Source organism: Sitophilus oryzae, unplaced genomic scaffold (assembly GCF_002938485.1).
Source record: "Sitophilus oryzae breed Bouriz unplaced genomic scaffold, Soryzae_2.0 scaffold_551_pilon_pilon, whole genome shotgun sequence".
NCBI lineage: Eukaryota > Metazoa > Arthropoda > Insecta > Coleoptera > Curculionidae > Sitophilus > Sitophilus oryzae.
The window spans coordinates 1972321-1995224 of NW_022147142.1; the positions used below are offsets into that span (position 1 = coordinate 1972321).

A 22904-nucleotide genomic window follows, 5' to 3' on the forward strand; every position below is an offset into this window, starting at 1 on the left:
CATTGATGTTATTTACGGTTTTTATACATTTTCACTTACCCTATTTACATCTCGAGCTTCATTCAGAACATTGATGTTACTTACGGTTTTATACATTTTTACTTACGCTATTTACATCTCAAGCTTCATTCAGAACATTGATGTTTCTTACGGTTTTTATACATTTTTACTTACTCTAAATAATATAGTCAATTTCTTTCGGTAGTAGCTAGAGGTTAAGAGTAATAGCTAGGGTTATAAGGGTTACGAATAACACTAAGAATATCCCTACAGTGGTTGCTGTAGCTACTACGACCCGATGTGGAATTAAACCTTTAATAAAAACATTTTACTTATTTATTATTCATGCATTAACATGAAGGCCGCTGCAATTTTACTTTTCAACATCCGAAACTTTTCTCGTAGCAATGAGAGGGGTCGGACAAATATTAAATTGTTTTTTTGCAAATAACTATGGTAATTTGTCGTTCAGTTTGTCCCAATTTGAGATTATAGTATTATCTTCAACTGCCATACTAAATGAATCACATATTTCAGAAACCCCATAAGTACACAGAGCCTTACTTTTCAAGAAAGACAAAAAACTAATAATTAGCATTTTTTTTATTTTTATTGCAATTCTAAAGATGTGTTAATTTTGGAAAAATATTTTTTAATTAATTTGTATTAATAGTTAGCCAAAAAATAAAATATTAGTGACGTTATAAAGAAATATTGATGCTGTAATTACGGGGTTTCTGAATTACATGGTCAATTGCATTAAGTTTTCTGGTAAAAATAAAGTAAAACAACCTGTATTAACATTTTTATTCCTGTAATATGCAAGTACAATATAAACTTTGTTATTTGATTTGTACTACTAGTCGAGAATATCTTCTGGGTCATCCTTATTTACCACTGACCATTCAAATATTGTATTATAAAAGCAGTGGACATGGATACTGTCTGGCAAATACGGTTTTAACTTCACAATATCCCTCATTTTTTTAACATTTAGAGGTATACGTCCTTCTGGGTAAGCCGCTGCAGTCGGCAAAGTGGGTGGTAGGTGTGTTGATTTTAATTGAAACTCATAGCTTACTGAGTCAATAAAATAGTGCGCTTTAACGTACCCTGGTGTGTTTGAATTATGCGAAAAATGCATAAACGAGGATATGGCAAAGTTCTGCTTCTTTTCTCTAGGGACTGTACGACCATACGAATCAGTCGACAAACAGTTTTTTTTATAATACTGCGGCCACCATGACTTGTAATCTATTATCATAGAAGTATCTATTACACAAACGGAGAACTTTTGCTTATTACTTGCATTTGCCATAATTTCAACATAATCCATGACGGTGTAGATTCGATCAGTCTTCTTAATTTTTTGTTTTAGGACCGCAAAATCTCTATCGCATGGCAGAAAACTATGCCCTCTAATAGGAAAGTACTGATTTATTGTCTGGAAACGACCTAGGGTGACTAGGGCAGCACACAAGCGAATCACTGTGTGGTTTTTGTTTTGGCCTGCACACCCATCTGATAATATGTGCAAATGTTTTGTTGTCTTGGGCAAAATATTGCCGATATAATGCATTAGAAATGAGCAAACATCATTGCAACCTTTCCTCGAAATGCCTTCGTGATTCACATAAACATAGCATTGCCAGTGGTTAAATCATTATATCAAAAACATTAACTGTCAGCTGGTGAAGGTAAAACACCTCTTGAACAGGAATATTTGGTAACATTAAGTTTTGCATAAAGTCTATGCATATTGCTCCATGAGAGTCATCCTGCAAGCAGAGTTCTTTGATTTCATTCATTTTCTTATGAAATTTTTTGGCCCGTCCTTCATGGACCTCTTTTTCGGCTTTTGCTGCAAGTTTAGCGGTTTCATTAAGCGATTTGCTTTTCATCTTAATATCTAGAGCTTCGCACTGACAACATGTGTCCACTTGCGGTCTTCCAAACGATAGAGAGAATTTTTCTTTAAAGATTTTTAAATAAAAATAGTAATTGCATTTCTGTTTTGGGTATTTTTCAGTGAAAAGCACACGCATAGTTTTCACATCCAATTTTTCAGAAAGGTACTTGAATGTGCGCCCCGTGTAATGTGCTTCGCGCACTGGAAAAGAATTTATGTGGTCCTCTATAAGCTTTACAACTTCACCCTTTATGGCATTCCCTGATATACCTTGCCCACGTTTGTCGATTGGAGACTTTCTAGTAACAAGTAAATTACAAAGACGTCTAACTCGATCATCTGTTATAGCAAATAGTGCTAAGAAAGCTTTTTTACAAACAATTGTAGATCCAGAACTACATGATACTGTGTATTGGAACGAGTTTTCACGGCGTTGACCTGTTATAGGAATTTTCTTCGGTCGTTTTACAGGCACAACTCGAATTAAATTTTGAAGAAATGCGTCTTGTTCGTTTTTACTTTCAAATTGCCTAAATTTGCTCAAAAGTTCATTTTGGTCACCTAACTCCACTTTATCGAAACATTTCATTTTGCAACTGAAAATAATAATACCTAAATTACACCAATCAGGAAAGAACAGCGCAATAAGAAGATTTTACCTGCAAGGCATGCCTCTTTCCTTTTGGGGAATGAATTTTCCTTTGTAGTTTATATATGCTGTTCCTTTCACTCTTGCCTTTTTTATAATGTCTCTTTGATACTCAACTTGTTTAAGGCCTTTCTTCCTCTTCTTTGTAGCTTGCTCTTCAATTTCACTATCACTCACCATTTTAGCTTTTATTTAGCAACAATAATAATTATATAATTATATTGTGACTACTGAACTGACAGCAGTATCTCATGTCAAATCTTTGACGTCACACGTCACCGTGTAAAGCAGAAACTCCGTAAGTGCTGCACTTACGGGGTTTCTGCACTACACGTTATGGTAACATACGTCAAAAATGTGATAAGGTGCTTAGATATAGCGGGGTTTCTGCATAAAATGGATGGAGAACCGTTTAAAATATAAGTTCCAGTTAAAATCTAAGTTTGCCTAAAAATGTCAGTTAGGGGGTTTCTGAAATATGTGATTCAAATATTAAACGCAGTGCTTTAACTATAGCTGGTTTAACATTAACTTTGGACTAACAACTAGCTGATTTACTACATCTCGAGCTACATTCAGAACATTGATGTTACGGTTTTTTTACATTTTTACTTACCCTAAATAATGTAGTCAACTTCTTTCGGTAATAGCTAGAGGTTAAGGGTAAAGCTAGGGTTATAAGGGTTACGTATAACACTAAGAATATCACTAGTTTTACTTATTTATTATTCATGTATTAACATGATGGCCGCTGCAATTTCACTTTTCAACATCCGAAACTTCTCCCGTAGCAATGAGAGGGGTCGGACAAACATTAAATTGGTTTCTTGCAAATAACTGTGGTAATTTGCCGTTCAGTTTGTCCCTATTTGATATTACGTATTATCTTCAATTGTCATACTAAATATTAAAAACAATGCTTTAACTATAGCTAATTTACTACATCTTTAACTAGCTAATTTACTACATCTCGAATTACATTAAACCAAACCTAACCTAACCTAACAGAACATTGATGTTACTTACGGTTTTTATACATTTTTAGTTACCCTATTTTCATCTCGAGCTTCATTCAGAACATTGATGTTACGGTTTTTATACATTTTTACTTACCCTAAATAATGTAGTCAAATTCTTTCGGTAGTAGCTAGAGGTTAAGGGTAATAGCTAGGGTTATAAGGGTACGTTTAACACTAAGAATGTCCCTACAGTGGTTGCTGTAGCTACTACGACCCCGATATGGAATTAAACCTTTAATAAAAACATTTTACTTATTTATTATTCATATATTAACATGAAGACCGCTGCAATTTTACTTTTCAACATTCGAAACTTTTCCCGTAGCAATGAAAGGGGTCGGACAAACATTAAATTGGTTTCTTGCAAATAACTGTGGTTATTTGCCGTTCAGTTTTTCCCAATTTGATATTATAGTATTATCTTCAACTGCCATATTAAATATTAAAAACAATGATTTAGCTATAGCTGGTTTAACACTAACTTTGGACTAACAACTAGCTGATTTACTACATCTCGAGCTACATTCAGAACATTGATGTTACTTACGGTTTTTATACATTTTTACTTACCCTATTTGCATCTCGAGCTTCATTCAGAACATTGATGTTACTTACGGTTTTTATACATTTTTACTTACTCTAAATAATGTAGTCAACTTCTTTCGGTACAAGCTAGAGGTTAAGGGTAATAGCCAGGGTTATAAGGGTTACGTATAACACTAAGAATATCCCTAAGCCGCGTATCGATTTTCAGTATCGATCAGCCTCGCGAGGCTGCCTCAACAGGTAGATTTTTGAGCCGGTATGAAAGTCAAGCACGCGAAGCAGAGCGAGCCGTCAGTCAGTGCTAGGCGCTCCACGATGGCACCGGATTTTTCACGTCAGCTGTTGCGGCATTTTCTTTTATTGTGATCCATCGAATTTTAGCAGATAGGACGAAACGACGATGAAAGCCGCGTTGGTGGATGAAAGAATTATTCAAAAAGCGACTACAGTATCGGAATAGACTATTACAAGATATATCATTTGAAGCAGTTGATGATACCGTCAAAAATTTTACACGGTTGGCATTGGCCGATTTCGAATACTTAGTTGCATTAATTAGTCCTAAAGTAGAAAAAATAGATACACATTTGAGACAAGCGATTACTGTTAAGGAAGGATTAGCCCCTACATTAAGATTTTTGGCTACAGGAGATTCCTTTACAAGTTTACAATATCTTTTCCGTGTATATTATATAATAAGTATATTATTATATTATATATATATATATATATATATATATATATATATATATATATATATATATATATATATATATATATATATATATATATATATATATATATATATTATTATAATAATAGTAAGCAGTCTATATATACACAAACAAATTTTATCTTGTTCTAAAATTTGTTGTCAAAAAATATAACATTTTCTAAAAACTAGGAAATAACTTGTAAATAGGTAAACAAAATAAGATTTTCTAGTGAAACATTGTAAAAATATTATAGAATAGTTTTTATTGATCTATGGCAATTTCTGAGCACTCAGGACACCAAGCTTCCATGTGAGAGAGACAAACAAATTTTTTACATTTTTGAATCCTTTTTGCAAAAAAAACATCTTCTGGTACCTAGTTGGATTTCTTCATTTTTCATATTTTCTTGTGTTCCAGCGACTTCTTGTCTTCTTTCTTTCACCGACCTTGGCACATTTGTTTCATAGGAACGTCTAGCCAAATGTTCCTTAGTCAAAGAAAGCCCAATGTCTCTTAGAAATAGTCTTTTTTCGATTTTATATGTTTTGTTGTTGCATGCAAAAATTATTTGTGAATTAACTCCAGCCATGTTCATCATTGAAAAAAACTACCATTGGCCACCTTCTAGTATTCCTAGCGACATTATAGGTAGCAGATAATTTGTCAAGATTATCTACACCTCCCTTGGTGTGATTATAATAAGTAATTATATCGGGTTTGCATTTATCTGCCGTAGATGGATCAATCATATCATCGTGGTGCAAACTGGATATAAGATTTACATTTCTATATTTCTTTGGTATTAAAAAGTTGTTCCGTGTCGAACAGTTTTTCGGTCACTACGTGACTAACGTCGTGTGCAAATAAAATGGCCGGCGCAACACGGGGACGGAGTTTTCCACATAAAAAAATACTACCAAGCAGGTGCAAGAACGGGATAAGTTACACAAATCTTATCCCGTTATTGCCGTTATTTCCGTACCAGGGGATATGTAGTTTGCTATCATAATTCAATATCTATTAGCCGTACATATCTCATACTTGTCGTTTATAGTAACAAACGCCTGTTGACAATAAAGGAGTAGGTAGTGTTTTCATCAGATCGAAGGTTATCACTGTTACTTCGGGGTGGTTTTGAACTAGTTGCCTTTCTTTAGTGCAATCTCCAGTTCTTGTTTTTGCTTATCAGCTTCGATTTCCGTAGCTTTAATTTTAATTTCATATGCATCACATTTGCCGCAATAATCTTATACAAGTGGTTGGAGAGGCAAAATAAAACGTTCTAAATTATATTTTGTAAATACTAAAATGAATATGATATTCATATTCAATTAGTAAAATTTAGTCAACCAAGAAAAATTTATGAAATTTTTGTTACATAATAAATAAAATTTCTAAAAATCATAGTATACTTTTCTAATAAATGTATATCGTTGTTAGATCCAGCTGATAAATTTCACCTAACTAATCTAATAAATAGGTCATATCCTAGATACATATAAAATTATATAAACAAATTATCAGGAAAAAGGCTAAACACTTCCCTTACTATCACACTAGTCTTACTAAAATGTTTCCTATCTTAACTTCCAGTAATGGTTAAAAATAGTAACTGGAAAAATGTTTAAGCTAAATAAAGGTATACTTATATTATTTCAATTGATTGTTAAATTTATTTTGCGTAAAAGTAACATAATCAAATTAATATTCATTACTCAGCCTAATTTTCTTCTGATGTTTAACTTAATTTCTTATAATATACTGTTAATTAAATATATATTAATTATAAACGTTTATTGTTCCCAAAAAATGCACTAAATCTTATCTAAATTTAACTACTAAAAGAAAACGTATCAAATCCTACACCGAAAAAACAATAAAGTATTTTCAAGAATAATCTTATTATTGAGAGCAAACCCATTCATACAAACATCGTGCAGTTAGCAGTATCATTTTAGTTTAAATATAGACATATTGTTAAAACTGACACTATTTTATTATTCGATTTAGAACAAATCATATTCAGCGAATAAAGACATTCATTTATGTTAAACTGATCCCTTCAATTAGACACACTGTAACTAATTTTGTTCAATGATACGCTATCGTTCGCCCAACGCTTGTTAAGGTGCGTACTCACTGAGCGAACGAACAACGAAGGTTCTGGGTTCGTTCGGCTGTAATTCAGGTACCCTACCAATGAGCGAAACCGAAACGAATGCAGAAAGTTCGCTGTTTGCTTGGCTTCGTCGGTTTTTGAGTTTGCAGAACACTCCAAAAGGATCGAAATTAATTTAAACTTGTTAATAATCTCGATAAGTTCAGGCAATTCTACTGTTTTTTTGTATTATCAAGTTCAACGTATGTGCAAAGCACCCAAAATGCTTCCAACCCAATTCATCCTTAATAGCGCTCGTTAGGTAAGGCGCAAAATGGACGCAGGGTGAAGCCGCGCAGTAAAAAACGGCTAGCAGGTTATCACCGCAAGATGAGCACGCAGTTTTAACCTAGCTCAAAGTGACACTTGGTAATTTTAGTAAAATTACTATAGTATACCTACATTATGGCGATTTCTTGTAATAACATAGTGGACAACTTGCTTACTTTAAGTTCTGATTCAGATTCAGACGACGAAAATGATATTGAGCTGTTTCTCCTCTCAACAAAGAGAAAATTAAAGCGAAGTTCTTACCTGAAAAAACGGAAGACCCATGGAGAATTCGCTTTAACTGTGGAATTCAGTGACGAACAGTTTACCAATTATTTTCGATTAAATCGTGAACAGTTCAACGAAGTACATGAACTTATAAAAAATGAAATTTTTGCCAAAGGATGCAATGCTATGAGACCTATAGAAACTGAAGAAAAATTAGCTGTATTTTTAAGGTAGGTTATACATGTTTTCTACTAATTTTCTTGTAGATAATTTTTTATAATTCAAATCTCCGCATACAGGCCATGCACAAAAAAACGCTTAATACAAATGAGGTAATTATGTATTTAAGAAAAAAAACATCAAAACATGAAAAATATAACTAAATATGTAAGTATTACCTACTCACTTAAAAAAAACCGTGTGGTACACAAAAAATTGGGAAAAATTATCCAGAAAAATTAATAAATTTGACTAATTGAAACTGACTCTTCACAGTATCAGGTGGATTTTCGTTGATTTCAATGTCATTTGTTGTGGCTTCTTCATAAGATGAAGCAGTCTCCTGGTTATTTTCTTGAATTAAATTGTTAGAGTATATCGAATAGTGACCTGATGGTCCTGATGGAGATATAAGAGACAATCCCTGGTCATTTTGTAAGTCATTTTCTTCGATTCTAATGCTCATAGTGGTTGAGCATGAACTATTTAAGCTAATTAATGATGAATAGTGAGCTGGAGTTGACGAAGCGTTACTTGAAATTTGGTCCACATGCTCATTTTCTGAATAAATGTTCAATAACTTCGCTTCCATATCTGACACAGTTTTAAAAACATCGTTTTTGACGCTATACTGCGATTTTAAAGGCATTTTTTTTGTACTTTCATACATAGAAATGAAGAAGTGGTATAAAGAATCATTTTTAACAACTTCACTTCTTTGTTGGCCTGCCAACAGCAGAGCTCTTTCATTCGCTCTTGCTTTATTTATGTCTTTCTTCTCTCTTCTCCATGTTTTGTTTAAGTAAAGTGATAACGTTGTCTCTTTTAACAGTTTTAGTTTTCTTCAAAGGAAGTGGACATTTTTCAGGTTCAAGTTCAACTTCAATTTCATTTCTGTCAACGTTCACATCAATTGGTCCCACGTTAATTAGTTCTTCGCTGACTTCCTGTATATCTTCATCTTGAACACTTTCATTATTAGGCGCTGGATGGTCACTGTCACTATTTGCAGTCAAGTTACTATCACGAGGTCTGTTCGCCATGTAAGGCTGTAAAAAGTTCATTTGCTTTTGAAATTTCCACTGCTTAATAGTTTCCGCAGCGGCTCCGCTTGTGATACACTTCTGTTGTCGTCTGAGTGCATCCCTTAAGAAATGCCTCAATTTTTCCCAAGTTGCCTTTGCGTCGACTCCTGTAAAAAATATTTACGGTTATTATTAGTATCACATCATTTTTTTATTATTATACCAGCCGGGTAGACAATAAAGTGTCGCGATTGAAAATATTACATAATTTAGTTTGTTTGATATAATTGTTTATTTTTTTCTTATTTTATATATACAGATATTTGGCCTCCGGAAACAGCTACAAAAGTATTGGCTACAGCTATAGAATGGGTTTCCGGACTGTCTCTAACATTGTGGCAGAAGTATCAAAAGCATTATGGAAAGTTATGCAGCCTATATATCTGCCGGAGCCTACAAGAGATCACTGAGAGTCAATTGCTGTTGGGTTTGAAAGCAAGTGGCATTTCCCACATTGTATTGGAGCTCTTGATGGCAAACATGTAGTAATTAAAAAACCTGGAAAGACCGGATCCTCATATTTTAATTATAAGCATACATGCTCCATTGTGTTAATGGCTATAGTTGATTCAAACTACAAATTTGTAATAATTGATGTAGGATCAAAAGGAAGGTTTAGCGATTAGCATTTTTAGCACAAGTGTATTTTCAAAAAAGATGAGAAGTGGCACTTTACAGCTTCCATCACCTAAAGTTTTACCTCCAATTGAATACCCGATGACATATGTACTTGTAGGAGACGAGGCGTTTCCGTTATTGAAAATTTAATGCGACCCTATCCTAGGCGAAGTGTTACTAATAATTACGAAAATAAAGTATTCAATTACAGACTATCGCTAACGGGCTAGGCAAACAGTGGAATGCACTTTCGGCATACTTGCTGCGCGTTTTAGAGTTTTTCGAGCACCGTTTGAAACCAAAATCGATACTGTTGTTAATGTTGTAAAGGCAGCTTGTTTGTTACATAACTATTTAAGAATTTTTCCGGTGTCTAATAATGATGAAGACGGCGTATTTGAAAATATGCCAAACCATCAATTACGTCCATTAAAATTAAACAACAATCGAGCCACGTTAAGACCTTTCCCTGTTAGACAGAATTTTACTACCTACTTCAATTCTTTGGGAATGGTACCTTGGCAAAGAGAAAGCGTTTTAAGAGGAAAGTACTGAAGTAATTCCTATTAATCAAACAATAGCCCTCTATGTACCTATATCTGTTATAACCAAAGTTATAAGAATAATAAATATATAATAATTAATACATACGTCTTACCGTTTTTCATTCCGATTTCCTTAGCTATTTCTTCCCACTTTTCACTCTTTAACTTAGATCGCATATAATCCGGATGACTTGTATCAAACAATATTTTGTTAACCCGCACAGCTTCAATTAGTTTCTCTTCCATTTTGACCAACACAAAATACCAATTTATTTAATAAACAATAAAACCACGTCAGCTGCTAGCAGAGAACTGCGCCCAGACGACTGCGGTTCGTGATTATCCCTACGCAGTTAAACGTGTCACGGCACGCTGCGATTCAATATGCGCCGTTACATATTCATACGTGCTTTAGAGAAACCTGCGGTGAATTTTATCTGCAGCACGTCACGAGAACTGCGTCACCCTGCATTCATTTTGCGCTTGGCCTTAAGGTAAGTAGATAAGGCGTGATTTGCGGTACAAAATTGTCGGTTTGGACTATAACTCGCACATCACGGTTTACGTCATCTGGGGTCCTTAATTCACGTCCAAATGTGAGAAAAGCTGCTGTGTATCCAGTGGATTGGCATTTTACGGTATTCATGGAAAATCTTACAGCAGGTAATTTGTCTATCCATGATGTATGATCATCTGAGGTAAGTATAGCTAATTGTGTTTTTAGATCTCTGTTCTTTCTTTCGACAGGATTGGATTCTGGGTGGTAGACAGGTGTTAAACATTGTTTAAATCCTAAACAGTGAGCTAATTGTTGCATAATAGAGCCTACGAATTGTACTCCATTGTCGCTAATAATTCTCCTGGGCACTCCATATTTAAGAATTATTTCATCGGTCAGGCAGCGTGCACATGAATCAGCTGTAGCAGTTTTTAATGGGAACAATTCAGTCCATCTACTTGCGGTGTCTTCAACAATAAAGATCCAACGATATCCATCAGGAGTTTCTGGCAGAGGACCAAAAAGGTCTATGGAAATAACTTCAAATCTTTGTGCTTGTATCGGAGTTTGTAAGAGACCAGCAGGTTTTAAGTTGGTTGGTTTATACCTTTTGCATTTGATACATTGTTCAACATAATCAGTTATGTTTCTTTTCATTTCCATCCAATAGTATCTTCGTGCAATGCGTTGGTAAGTACGTTCAATAGTGCTTCGTATATAGTGTCCTGCGGTTTCCAAATCATGGTATTCCCGTAAGATATGAGGAATTTGGCTAGAGGGCATTACTTGTTGCGGTTCTTCTTCGTCAATATCTGGATTATAACGAAATAGAATTCCGTTTGACATTATATATCCACGTTCAGCCCCATTTCTTGAAGTCAGTCTAGTGGCGGAGGATTCTAGGTCAGTAATGATTTTACGAAGCTCTGGATCTTCTAGTTGTTCAGCTTTAACGTCACTAGCGGGTTTATTAGGTATTTCGACACTAATCATGTTGATGGAATCAGGTGACTCGTCAAGAACAGGTCTGGACAAGGTGTCGGCAATTACATTCTTCTTTCCAGTTATGTAATCTATATGTAAATCGAACGCTTGTAAGCTCAAAGCCCAACAAGCAAGTCGTTCGGTTGGGGTCTTCAAAGGCATAAGCCATTGTAGTGGTTGGTGATCACTTTGAACAAGAATTGTGGCTCCTTCTATATATCCGCGAAATTTCTGGATTGCCCAAACAATAGCAAGAGCTTCTCGTTCAGTAGTGATGTAGTTCTGTTCAGCGGTTGTTAACAATCTGGATGCGTATTCAACAGGTCGTTCGTCTGCGCCCTCCCCCTGGAGTAAACATGCTCCCAGAGCATAGCTACTGGCATCAGTGCGTAGTATATATGGTAACTTCGTTTCTGCTTGACGTAGGATTGGGGCTGAACTTAGCAATACTTTTAGCTGATCAAATGCTTCTTGTTGTGGTAGTTTCCAATTCCAAGTTGCATTCTTTTTCGTAAGCATCGACAACGGTTTGGATACTTCAGCAAAATTGTGGATAAATCTCCTGAACCAAGAGCAAGTTTGCAGGAAACTGAGCAACTGCTTAACGTTTTTGGGCGGAGTCATCTTCATTATTGCTTCAACTTTTGAGTCGTCGGGTTGTACACCTTCGGGAGAAATAATATGTCCAAGGTATCGAACAGATTTACAGCAAAAGAAACATTTCTTCCTATTCAGTTTCAGTTTAAAGTTATTAAGTCTTTTAAATACCTTCTGAAGATCAACTAGATGCTCTTCAAAACTTGAGGAAATGACGATTAAGTCATCTAGATAGGCCAATAAGAGAACTTCAGGTATTCAAGACTTGAAACGATCCATCAACTTTTGAAACGTTGAAGGCGCTGTGGAAAGTCCAAAGGGCATTCTGATATATCTGTACGTACCAAAAGGGGTAATAAAAGCTGTCTTATCTCGATCTGAGGCTTTGACATTAACCTGGTGATAGAAGACCGCTTTTCAGATCTAGGGTAGTCATGTAATTTGTTTTCTTAGCTTCATGAAGCAGATCATCGATTCTTGGCAACGGATATTTGCACGGTCTCGTCACCGCGTTTAACTTTCTGTAGTTTACAGTTAAACATATTCCATCACCTTTCTTAGGTACTAAAACAACTGGAGCAGCATAAGGTGAGTCACATTCTTCTATCGTACCATTTTCGAGCAATTTGTCAAGTTCGTTCTTGAGTTGTATCTTCTTCGGTTTGGACATTCGGTATGGAAGAACTGCGATGGGATTGTCATCTGTCAAAACGATGCAATGTTCTGCGTATGGAGTTGGTTCGTTACTATTTTCGAAGACTGTATAATTTTCTTGTAAGAGACTATTTAAGTTTTTCCTTTCTTCTGGTTGCAAAGAACTACCTTATTCGTCTCGTAGAACTATCTGAGAAAGGGTTACAGTGTTGACTCAGACTAGCAAAACAGACTCCTCTGCGGTAAAGTTGTAACTTTCATGTGGATTTTCACCAAAGAAGTATGTCTTGTTTGGAATATCAAGGATAACGTTAGCCTTGTGAATGAAGTCTACACCTAGTAATGTACGACTGTTTTGATGTTCTGGGATAGCTAACATCTCTATAGGAACACTTCTTCCATGCAATATGATTTCAATGTCAAAAATATGGGCGGTAACTTTTCTTCTAATACCATCAGCAAGTGTCATTTCAAGGTCGTTCTTGATAATGTATGGTATATTGCCTTTTAATAGTAGCTGAGCTAATGCAGATCCGGCAATACTGGATTTTGCACCTGTATCTACGTAAGCATATCCATTATGCTGATGTATACTTATGGGAACCAATGGCCTAGTCGATGATTCGTGGTTGATTGTGTTAAGAGGAATTCGATACTCATCACAGAATGGTCATCTTCATTCTTCTTCGGAGAACATTTTGGACAGTTGCTTCTGATGTAACCTGGATTTCCGCATCCATAGCACGCAATACTATCATTCTTCTTGGGCTCTTTTTGAAGTTCAGCTTTGTTACTTGAAGCAGTTGGTTGTGGTACAGAATTTCTTGAATCTGCTGACTGAGTTTTCTTCAGCTTGCGACAGTCGTCTTTTACATGGCCAAAATTACGACAATACAGACATCTTGGACGTTTATCTTTGTCTGCGTGGACGTTTGTCTTTTTATTTCATGAGTCGGTGCGTTCAAACGTTTCTTCAACTAGTCTAGCTTGGGATAGAAGTTCGTTGAAGTTGTTGATTTTGTTGCGAGAAACTTTTTCACGTATTCTTCGATGTAGGAGTCCATATACCATGTCTAATTGAGGTTCTTCTGTTAGCGTATTATTTGGAAGTTGTGCTAGCGTAGAACGGGCTTTACAAACGAAAATGTCAGTAGGTGTACTTTCATCTTGTTCATTTGCAAATAATTCACGATACACACGATAGGCAGGTTTTTGCGGTCCAAACGTAAGCTTCAAAAGATCAATTGCTTCTTTCCAGGTACTAATGGTAGCTTTTACACCTTGATACCATTCGGCAGCGAAACCATCTAGTAACATCGGAAGTCCTTTCAACGCATTTTCATCTGATACTTGCGCCACAGTCTTTATATATTGATACGGAGTCAATAAATGCTTGAAAACTGGAGATTTTTTGCACCATCAAATCTCGATAAACAACCAGTAAAATTTCCATTTTGAGCTGAAGCAACTTGAGTAGGATTTTGATTACCTACAGAAAGTCTGGCTAAGAGTTGTTGAAACTGTTCATCACTCATTGTTATTGACGTCATGTTTTCGTTATTTTGAGGGTAGTTCTGACGGTAAATTATATCTGTGTGTATCCGTGGTTGCACAGAATTCGATGGGTATTTATAAATACTGTTGGTTTTCTTGAACCGTGAGCACACTGATGTAAAAGAAAGTCTTATTTGAGTATTTTGTTAGTCCTTAACCAGTTAAACCATTCGCGAATTGAAATTTCGTGGAGAACTGGGAGCAAAACAAATTTCTGTCCAATCCAAAAACATTATAAAGATAGACCGAACATTTCATTCATATATACTCGTTGGTAGTGTATCAAACATTCCAATGTGTCAAACAAGGACAGAAGAGACAGAGAAGTTTAAAATTTCCGACCCCGGCAACTAGGCGCATTTGGGATTGTTCTAATGGCCAGTGGCGTATCGTTTTTTGGAACGAATTTAATTAGTAAACTAAAAGTAAATTAATTAGTAAAATTTTTACTCCATATTAATATACTACATTAACACTTTTTCGTCAGATGAGTTTTGTTATAAGGTCTAATATAATAATACAATTAATATCCCACATATACTTATGTTGAAACGTTAGTAGTTTTCGAAAATCACTCCAACGTCGATTTTCAATTTAAACTTTCAGTTACTTCTATATAAACTTTCAGTTACTTTTGAATATTTACAGGGTGACTCAGGCTTCCGAAACAGTTCTATATTAGGTTTGTGGTTGGTGACTTTTCTTTCAATTTTTTTTCAGAATATGGAGGCATTTAGGCACATATTAGACATTTTTGTAAACATAGGTGGCCGGAACATATTTTCAAAGCAAAGTTGTAGATTTGCCATTAAATTTCCATTCCAGAAATACCTAGGGTTGCCACTTGTCCTTTTTTGAAAAGGACAGTCCTTTTTTGGAATAACTTGTCCTTTTGACTTCTTTTGACTTAAAAAGTAATTTTTATTTACGTATTTTGCCTGAGAAAATTACCTACAGCAAACAGAAATATTCTTTTCGCCCAAATTTAATTAGGAATGTTATAAAACTTAACTTATAAATAAATTTTTCTTTTTTAGAATAGGCAATATTATTTAGAACTTCCTGTTTAATCTCAAATGATAGTTTAGGTTTTAGTTTTACATTTTTTTATCTTAAAAAGAACTTTTCAAAATTAGTACCTAATTAGTAACGATTTAGTTGGTTCGCAATCGATAGCTTCCTGTGAAGTACTGTGTAATAGTTGTTTAATCTTGTATTTTATTAATAACTTCCTATACCTAAAATCAATATTTAATGAGAAAATTGTGTTTTTTTTTGAAGATATAAGACAAGATTTGACTTTCGGTCTTCTTCTTGTACTATGATGGCTCTGATACGAGGCAATTGCCTTTTAGTCTCGCAATAGATGGCATTTATCATTAAAGGTATAAAATCTGTGTGCTTCAGTATGGGATTTTTGTCGCATAATAATGAATACCTATTACGTTTATTTACAAATCCATTACTTTTAAAGGTAGCTTCATCAGATAATTAAATTTTAGTTAAATGTCCTAATCTTCATGAACTGTATTAAACATATGTATTGCGGTTTGAATCATCCTGTATGTTGACAAAAATATTTTGAAAATGTACGTTACAATGGCCCCCATCTTATTTAAAAAATTGAAATAAAAATCACAAACCAAAAACGTAATAGGTAAAAAGCTTTTTTGGAGGCCTGGGTCGCTCTCTATATAGGTATGTATAAAACTAGTAGCCTAAGAATTATTTACAGTTCGTCCCATTCTAAAAAAAATTAAACGCACCGTACGAATAACTATAGGAAGATGTATTTGTACGGTGGTAAAAAATTGTCTAAACAAGGCCGAAGGGGCAGATATAATAAAGCAATAAAATGTAAAAAAGGTCGCTTAAAGACCTTTGTTTATTTATTGAGCAAAATTCCTTTAGAATATCGTATATAATGACCAAAATAGGACGCAATTTTAAGAAAAAAATGTCACTTTCTGGCTTATAATAAAGTTTCAAATGTAACGTTTATATTCAAATTTGTTATGATCTACAACAGTTAGGTAGTAATTGAGACGAATTATAATTCAATTACCGGCTACTACGTTCTTGTTTTAATAGATCAAAATTCAACAAATATAATTAGAAATTATTTTAATTGTGAGAGGCTCCCTTGTGGGACGCCTATGTACGATTACGGCGCGGCGGAAACAATACCTACCTGTGAAAAGACAAATTCGGGTAATTTGAGCTTATTTGTCCAGACATTTGACACTGTCGTACCATATTGAGAATTCGCAGATTCAAAAGTACATTAAACAAAAACAGAAACTACTGAAAAACACTGAAAAGTTCATTTCGGACTTGATTCCGACTTCAAACTCACCGTAAGCTAAACGTAGTACGCTGACCATGGGCAGTGGGCCGTCGCGAGGGGTGGTGGGACGGACGGCTCATTTCATTCTGGAAGACTAGCAGCGACGTTGCCAATAGTTCTAGACGTTTAAGCACATTAAACAGTAAACATGTCTTATAGTAATAATATAGTATCTTAATAGTAACGCATATATCCTCTGGTTATTAACATATTATTACGCATGCTTCTTTAAAAATAAACTATTAATTTAATTAAGAAATTGAGATTTATTGATATCCGGTGAAGGTTTTAAAGTCACCTTTTCTGCAAATCAAACTAAGTAGATAGGCGCAAATTTGATATGTGGCAATGTCGCCTTCTCTATCTCAGTTGATTTTTACAGTACGTAGTCAATCTCCGAATGTTCTATGTATCTGTTCTTCCTAAATCTATGGTCCAATCCAAGGATTTTCTTCAAAACGATTATGTCAAGAATGATTTGGATACGTGGTATCGCTCCTGACTTTTTTGGGCGTATGACGTCACAACTAACGATTCGGCGGGATTAACCTCTTTTTGAGCAATAATTTTCATAGAATTGATTAATAAAAACTTTTGGACTTACAGTTTCTTGTTTCAGGAAAGGATTGTCAAAGATCCGGTATTGCTTTACGACTGCAAAGGCTTATTCGGGGCGAACCACTATGACTGGAAGACTTCGTTTTTTTGGAACAATTCTGCGATTTTTCACCTTTTATGGTCCACGATTGGGCGCCAATTTGTGACGGGGTTCCGTTACATTTATTTTGTGGGGTGCCGAACCATAAATTTTGTGACAAAACTCCAAGAATTTAACAAACACTTTTATTAATAAACTTTACGTGACAATACTTTCACACTTCTTAAGATACTAATCATATGTTATTCTTCTTCCTACTGTCCCTTGCTCTCTTGATAATGGACTTGTCCGATCGGTCCGGTCCAAGAGGGGCGCTATATAATAGTTCTGTGTTTCAAAATTAAAATATCTATCTTATTTATTATTTTCAAAATAAAATATATTTTTTTTTAAATAAATTAGGGGGTGTCACAAGATTACAAATTAAGTAAAAAAAAACTGCTAAAGGGTTTGATATCATAATTTTATGTATTTGGCAATAGTTTGCAATACGGTTTTTGTGTGTCATGTACGAATAATATCATAGTTTTATTATCTTGTATTTATTTATTAATAAATTAAGTTGTTAATAAATAAATTTAACCATATAGTTGCTATATATTAGACCATTTGCTACGTTCTTAGATTTTAAGTCCCAAACATTGCTCTTGAGATTTTGTCCCGCTAGAACTGTGGAGCGCTGGTCAACGCGTGACGCAGCATTCCACGGCGACTACGACAGCGGCGATTTGACGCGATCGAACAGTCCTTTAGAATATATACAGTCCTTGGTTTTCACGTGCATAGTTAACAATTTAGGAGGATTCAGGGTGAGTGGAAATGAATTGTTTCTGGTGTTTATCAACGACATTGCAAATCTAGACATTAGCGGTAAAATCTGCCTCTTTGCGGACGATACTAGTTTCACTTGGAGCGGCCCAGATGTTGCGGCGCTATATGATACTATATCCAGTGACTTACGCACCATTAAGTCTTGGTGCGATTCTAATCTCCTATTCCTCAACCTATCAAAAACTAAAGTTTTGTCATATAAAAGTATTATACAACCTTTTGTACTTAATAACATTACTATTGTCGTGGACTCTGTGAAATTCTTAGGACTTGTTGTAGACAACTCGTTAAAATGGGACTTTCACATTGAAGCTCTATCAAAGAAACTAAGCGCTGCCTGTTTTGCGCTAAGATCAGTTTCTAAGGAACTTAACTTCTCAACCTCTAGAATAGCCTATTATGCCCTTTTTGAGTCACATCTTCGTTATGCTCTTCCATTCTGGGGTACTTACTGCGCAACAAAATTTGATCGTGTTTTCATACTTCAGAAGAGAGCAGTTCGATATTTATTGGGACTAAACAGTAGAACTCACTGCCAGAATTTCTTTAAAAATTTGAAAATACTGACTCTTCCTTCTTTATTAATTTTTGAATCCCTTTGCTTAATCCGCAAGCACATATCTGCTATTCCCGAAAGGCCATCTCATAACTATCCACTTAGGAATGCAGAGCACGATTTTTATCTGCCAACCCCGAGTTCAGAACTAGTTAAGCGTTCAATACTGTACAATGCCAAAAAAATGTACAATCAGCTGCCTTTGAATATCAAATCGCTTTCATTCTTTCCCGCATTTCGCAAAGCTTTAAAATCATACCTACTGGAGAGAGCCCTATATGCGGTAAACGACTTTTTTCTTGATGTTTAATTATGAACAATTTTGTATTTTAAAATTTTGATCATCTCACACACTGGTCAAAGGTCAAGTATTTAATATTCTATAACTTTAAAATTATATCTATTTACTGCGTACTGTTCTAAAATTGTCCATGTATAATCTTTTTGTAATTTTAAAGACTTAAATTTTTTTGAATTGTATTATTTGTATTGTGTATTTTTGTTGTTTGTATTTTTTTGTGATTTTGTTGTTTGTGAGTGCTTTGTCGATGAAGCTGTTTTGGCTTTTTGCACAATAAAGCGTTGTTTGTTTCTTTGTTTGTTTGTGGGGATTCAGCCACAGCCAGTGTGTGTATTTTTTCAATTTAATATTCCATGCACCTAACGACATCTGGAAGGAAATGTTCACAAAAACTTTATCAGCACAATGAAGAACCGACTGCTGATATCGTTTTATGAACATTTCTTTCGGAAGATGATCCAGCACTTAGCACCGAGCACAGAAGCACTGATGCATTTCTGCACCTGCACAAGCACTCAGCACTTAGAACGTAATTATTATTCAGCACTATCGCTATATTTACGAAACAACATATTTTCACTATACAGGGTGTCAAAAAAATAATATATTTAATAAGTATCTTATAAGTATCTTTTTTTACTTTCTTTAATTGCTTTTAATGACAAAAGATCCGGCTCGAAGGACCAAAATATGTTTAAACTTTGTTGGTGGGCTGTATATAACTTTTAGATGTGTTCGTGTTTCCAAATGAAACAAGAAATCGAAAAACATGTGTTTACTAAAAATAAACAGTAGAAAAATATGAGGAATGCGGCGTTTTGTCAGCCGCCTACAAAAATAAAGATCTATCTGTCCGTCGCCGTTCGTCCCATCCGTTTCTCAAAAGAAACCGTACGTTGGCTTAATTAAAAAATATCACTATACAATTAATTGAATTAAAAAGGAGTACTTACTGATCGCCGGTTGCTCGATATTCCTTTGACCTTTACCGACATTTGGCCGAAAGGATTTAAAGTCGCCCGGGTCGTGCCGCCAACTTTTGGTTGTCTCATCTTTTTAATAATTTCAGCAATCTGACTCGCCGACTTTGGCCGGAGACACAGGCCGCCAGCTCTGCACAGTTTGGTGTGGTCCAGGAAAAAATACCGACGACAGAAATTAACATGGATCCACGAACCCGCCGAATTCTACCTGCAGAGACAAGTCGCGCGAGTTGGCGGCTGGCTTGTTGGCGAGAGCCGCCGACTTTGCACAGTTTGGTGTAGTCCCGGCATTATAGCAGATGTAATAACTAAGATATTAGTAACAGTGAAGAAGAAACGATGATTCGGTGAAGTCATGGTAGGCTTTGGAAAAAAGTTGCTTTTCACGTAATAGTATAAACGTCTGTTATTAGATCAACATTTTGATAGTCTTAGCCGTTTTTTTATCTTTTAATTGCTTTTTTCAAAATACCTTCATTATTTAAAGTACTTGAAGTTGTTGGCATTTTAAAAAAGCAATCAACAGATAAAAAACGCTGCTAAGACTATCTAAATGTTGATATTAAAAATAAGGTAATTAAGGGCTTATCTTTTGGTATTTATTATAATTTTGCTAATATCTTCGGTTTGAAAGAAGATATCAAGATGCGGTTTTCGCTGACTTTCCAAGCTTTTACTACTCTTTACTATCAGTTAAAATTACATATACTATTGCATTTAATTTTTTTGAAAAAACGCGCAATGTGTGTTAAATTGTAAGACAACGCCCCCTAGCGTCTACGTTCAAAAGCTTATTTATTATTATTGTTTATATGGTACAATATAGAGTAAGAAACGCTCTTTTAAACGAGTCCTCGCTTGTTGGATTCCCATCATCCAGTCCAGAGTTATTAATATTTAAATAAAAACAGATCTAACCCCACTACTTTATTTTGGTAGATAGGGAAAAATGGCTCTAACAAAAAATATTCAAAATTTACTGTAGATTATGAAGCTATTACTTATAGTACACCTTATCTAGGCAAAATGGTGTAAAAACTCCAATTTCTTATTTTTTGTTGCAGTTGTGCCCCCTAGCGGTCGTTCTACAAACTTGAAAATAATTTCCAGCAATTTCTCATAGCCTTTTTAGTTATAAGTATTTTTTTCCGCAGCCCCTACGGCTAATACTTTCTGACATACAGCCGAGAGCTATTCTTAGTGGGACACCCTGTACTTCTACTAACTAGTAACTGACTATCCAGTCGAAAAAACTTGAATTAATCGATTTTATATTGTCTGGTTTTTGCATGAATTATCGCTAGTCAAACTTCCTTAATTTCGACAGTGACTCACTTATCGTCATCAGAATTCTAAATTCTAAGTAACTTCTAGATGTTTCACATTGTGAATTGATGCCGTATACATACATATTCTTTTAATGACCCAATAACAATTTTCTCATTTGTTGAGATCTGTATCTCATGCACTGCATAAACTATTACTTACTCTAAACTGGCGTTGGTGGTTCTTGAATTCCCCTGCTCGCATTTGGCATGTTATTAGTCTATCATGCAAGTCAACTAGAAAAGCCGTAACTTCTTCAATATCTGAGTCTATGTCGTATAACCATGGTTGCTATTAAAAAAATAAAATAAAATTATTTAAGCACTATTACAAAATAGATATACATAATATATAAAAAATTGTACAGGGTGAGTCAACGATAGAGTAAAGTCCATTATCTCATTTGTTCCGAGGTTTACGAAAAAAATATTAAATATAAAAGTTATAGGGATGGTTAAGATAGATATTTTAAAATTATTATAGAGTATACAGGGTGCTTCAAAAAAGTGTGGTGGATATAAAATATGTTTTTTAAATGCAACACCCTATTTTTTATCAAATTTTTAGATTCTGCGTAAAATTCCATAACTTTTTTTTTATGTATAATGTTATATAGGTACCTAAAATTAATAGTTTTTGTAATAGTTCAATTTGTTTCAACAAATAATGTTAGATTTCAGTGTGGTAAAAAATTGTCAGTGATGAAATTGTTTCTGAAGTTTTGGTAAGAGGAATTTATAAAGATGTATGTACATATGTATATAAAGATGTTTTAGTTAGATACTATAGAGTGTTCAAAATATATTTATGAATTTCATCTACTTAAAATTAAAAATTATCAATTTTTTTAAATGGCGCTCTTTATATATTATCATTTTGTCTGATATATCTTACAAAATATTTTATAAGGTGTATCATATACCTATTTTTAATAGTTATTACTCATATACCCATTTTTAATAGCGACTTAATCTGCATTATTCAATTTTTACACTTTTTTTAATTCATTTGTGCTATAACATTATGGTTGCCATGACAAAACAAAAATATGTATTACTAGCATGTACCCGCGACTTCGTGCGCGTCGAATTAATCATTTGTAATGGTGATATGATAAAGCTAAGCAAGAATTTTCATTAACATACAAACTTGAGCAGAATCGTGGTTAATCAATTGCCCAACTTTTTAGAACACCCTGTATGATTTTTTAAAAAAATTCAAAATATGTAAAAAACAAAATCAATTATACGTGTCCAAGCGTTTTCCCGAAAGACTAACCGTTTTTTAAATAACAAATATTGTAATATTTGAGGGGCGTTTTCACCCTCTTAGAATTTGAGATTCGAGAAACCCTTCCTTATACCTATTTGAAACACATTTACGTAACTACAGAATAGTTTAAAAAAGAACTTACACACATGTTTTTTTAGTCTATTTTCTTTATTATATTTGAAAACTACAGTCCCCCTTCCAATACATAAAAACATTTATATTCAAATATACTCTAGATAGAGCTCCAATTTTTATATGAAATGAGAATTTGTTCACACATAAACTACCGTATGATCGAGAAAAAACGGCGTCAACGATGGCTATGAAATGAAGGTCGCTGTCATTTTATATGTAAATTTATATGGGAAAAGTCATTGATC

The 22904-nt window shown here is 34.4% G+C and overlaps 2 protein-coding genes across 2 annotated transcripts; both read right to left on the reverse strand.

Annotated features, from left to right (window-relative positions):
- Positions 1 to 8475: 8475 nt before the first annotated feature.
- On the reverse strand, positions 8476 to 10208 carry LOC115887049. The gene is made up of 2 exons (XM_030906371.1): positions 10076 to 10208; positions 8476 to 8906 (listed from the first exon to the last, which is right to left on the reverse strand). Exons 1-2 carry the CDS (start codon positions 10206 to 10208, stop codon positions 8476 to 8478), a joined length of 564 nt encoding a protein of 187 aa, XP_030762231.1.
- Positions 10209 to 13641: 3433 nt separating this feature from the next.
- On the reverse strand, positions 13642 to 14013 carry LOC115887051 (activity-regulated cytoskeleton associated protein 1-like). The gene has a single exon (XM_030906372.1). The coding sequence runs from the start codon at positions 14011 to 14013 to the stop codon at positions 13642 to 13644; it is 372 nt and encodes a 123-aa protein (XP_030762232.1).
- Positions 14014 to 22904: the final 8891 nt, after the last annotated feature.

Bases quoted from the DNA above. Each gene is read 5' to 3' on its own strand.
- LOC115887049 (XM_030906371.1), bottom strand. From the start codon at position 10,208: ATGGAAGAGAAACTAATTGAAGCTGTGCGGGTTAACAAAATATTGTTT. The intron at 8,907-10,075 runs GTAAGACGTATG...TATTTTTTACAG, and splicing joins GGAAATCGGAATGAAAAACG to GAGTCGACGCAAAGGCAACT.
- LOC115887051 (XM_030906372.1), bottom strand. From the start codon at position 14,013: ATGTTACTAGATGGTTTCGCTGCCGAATGGTATCAAGGTGTAAAAGCT.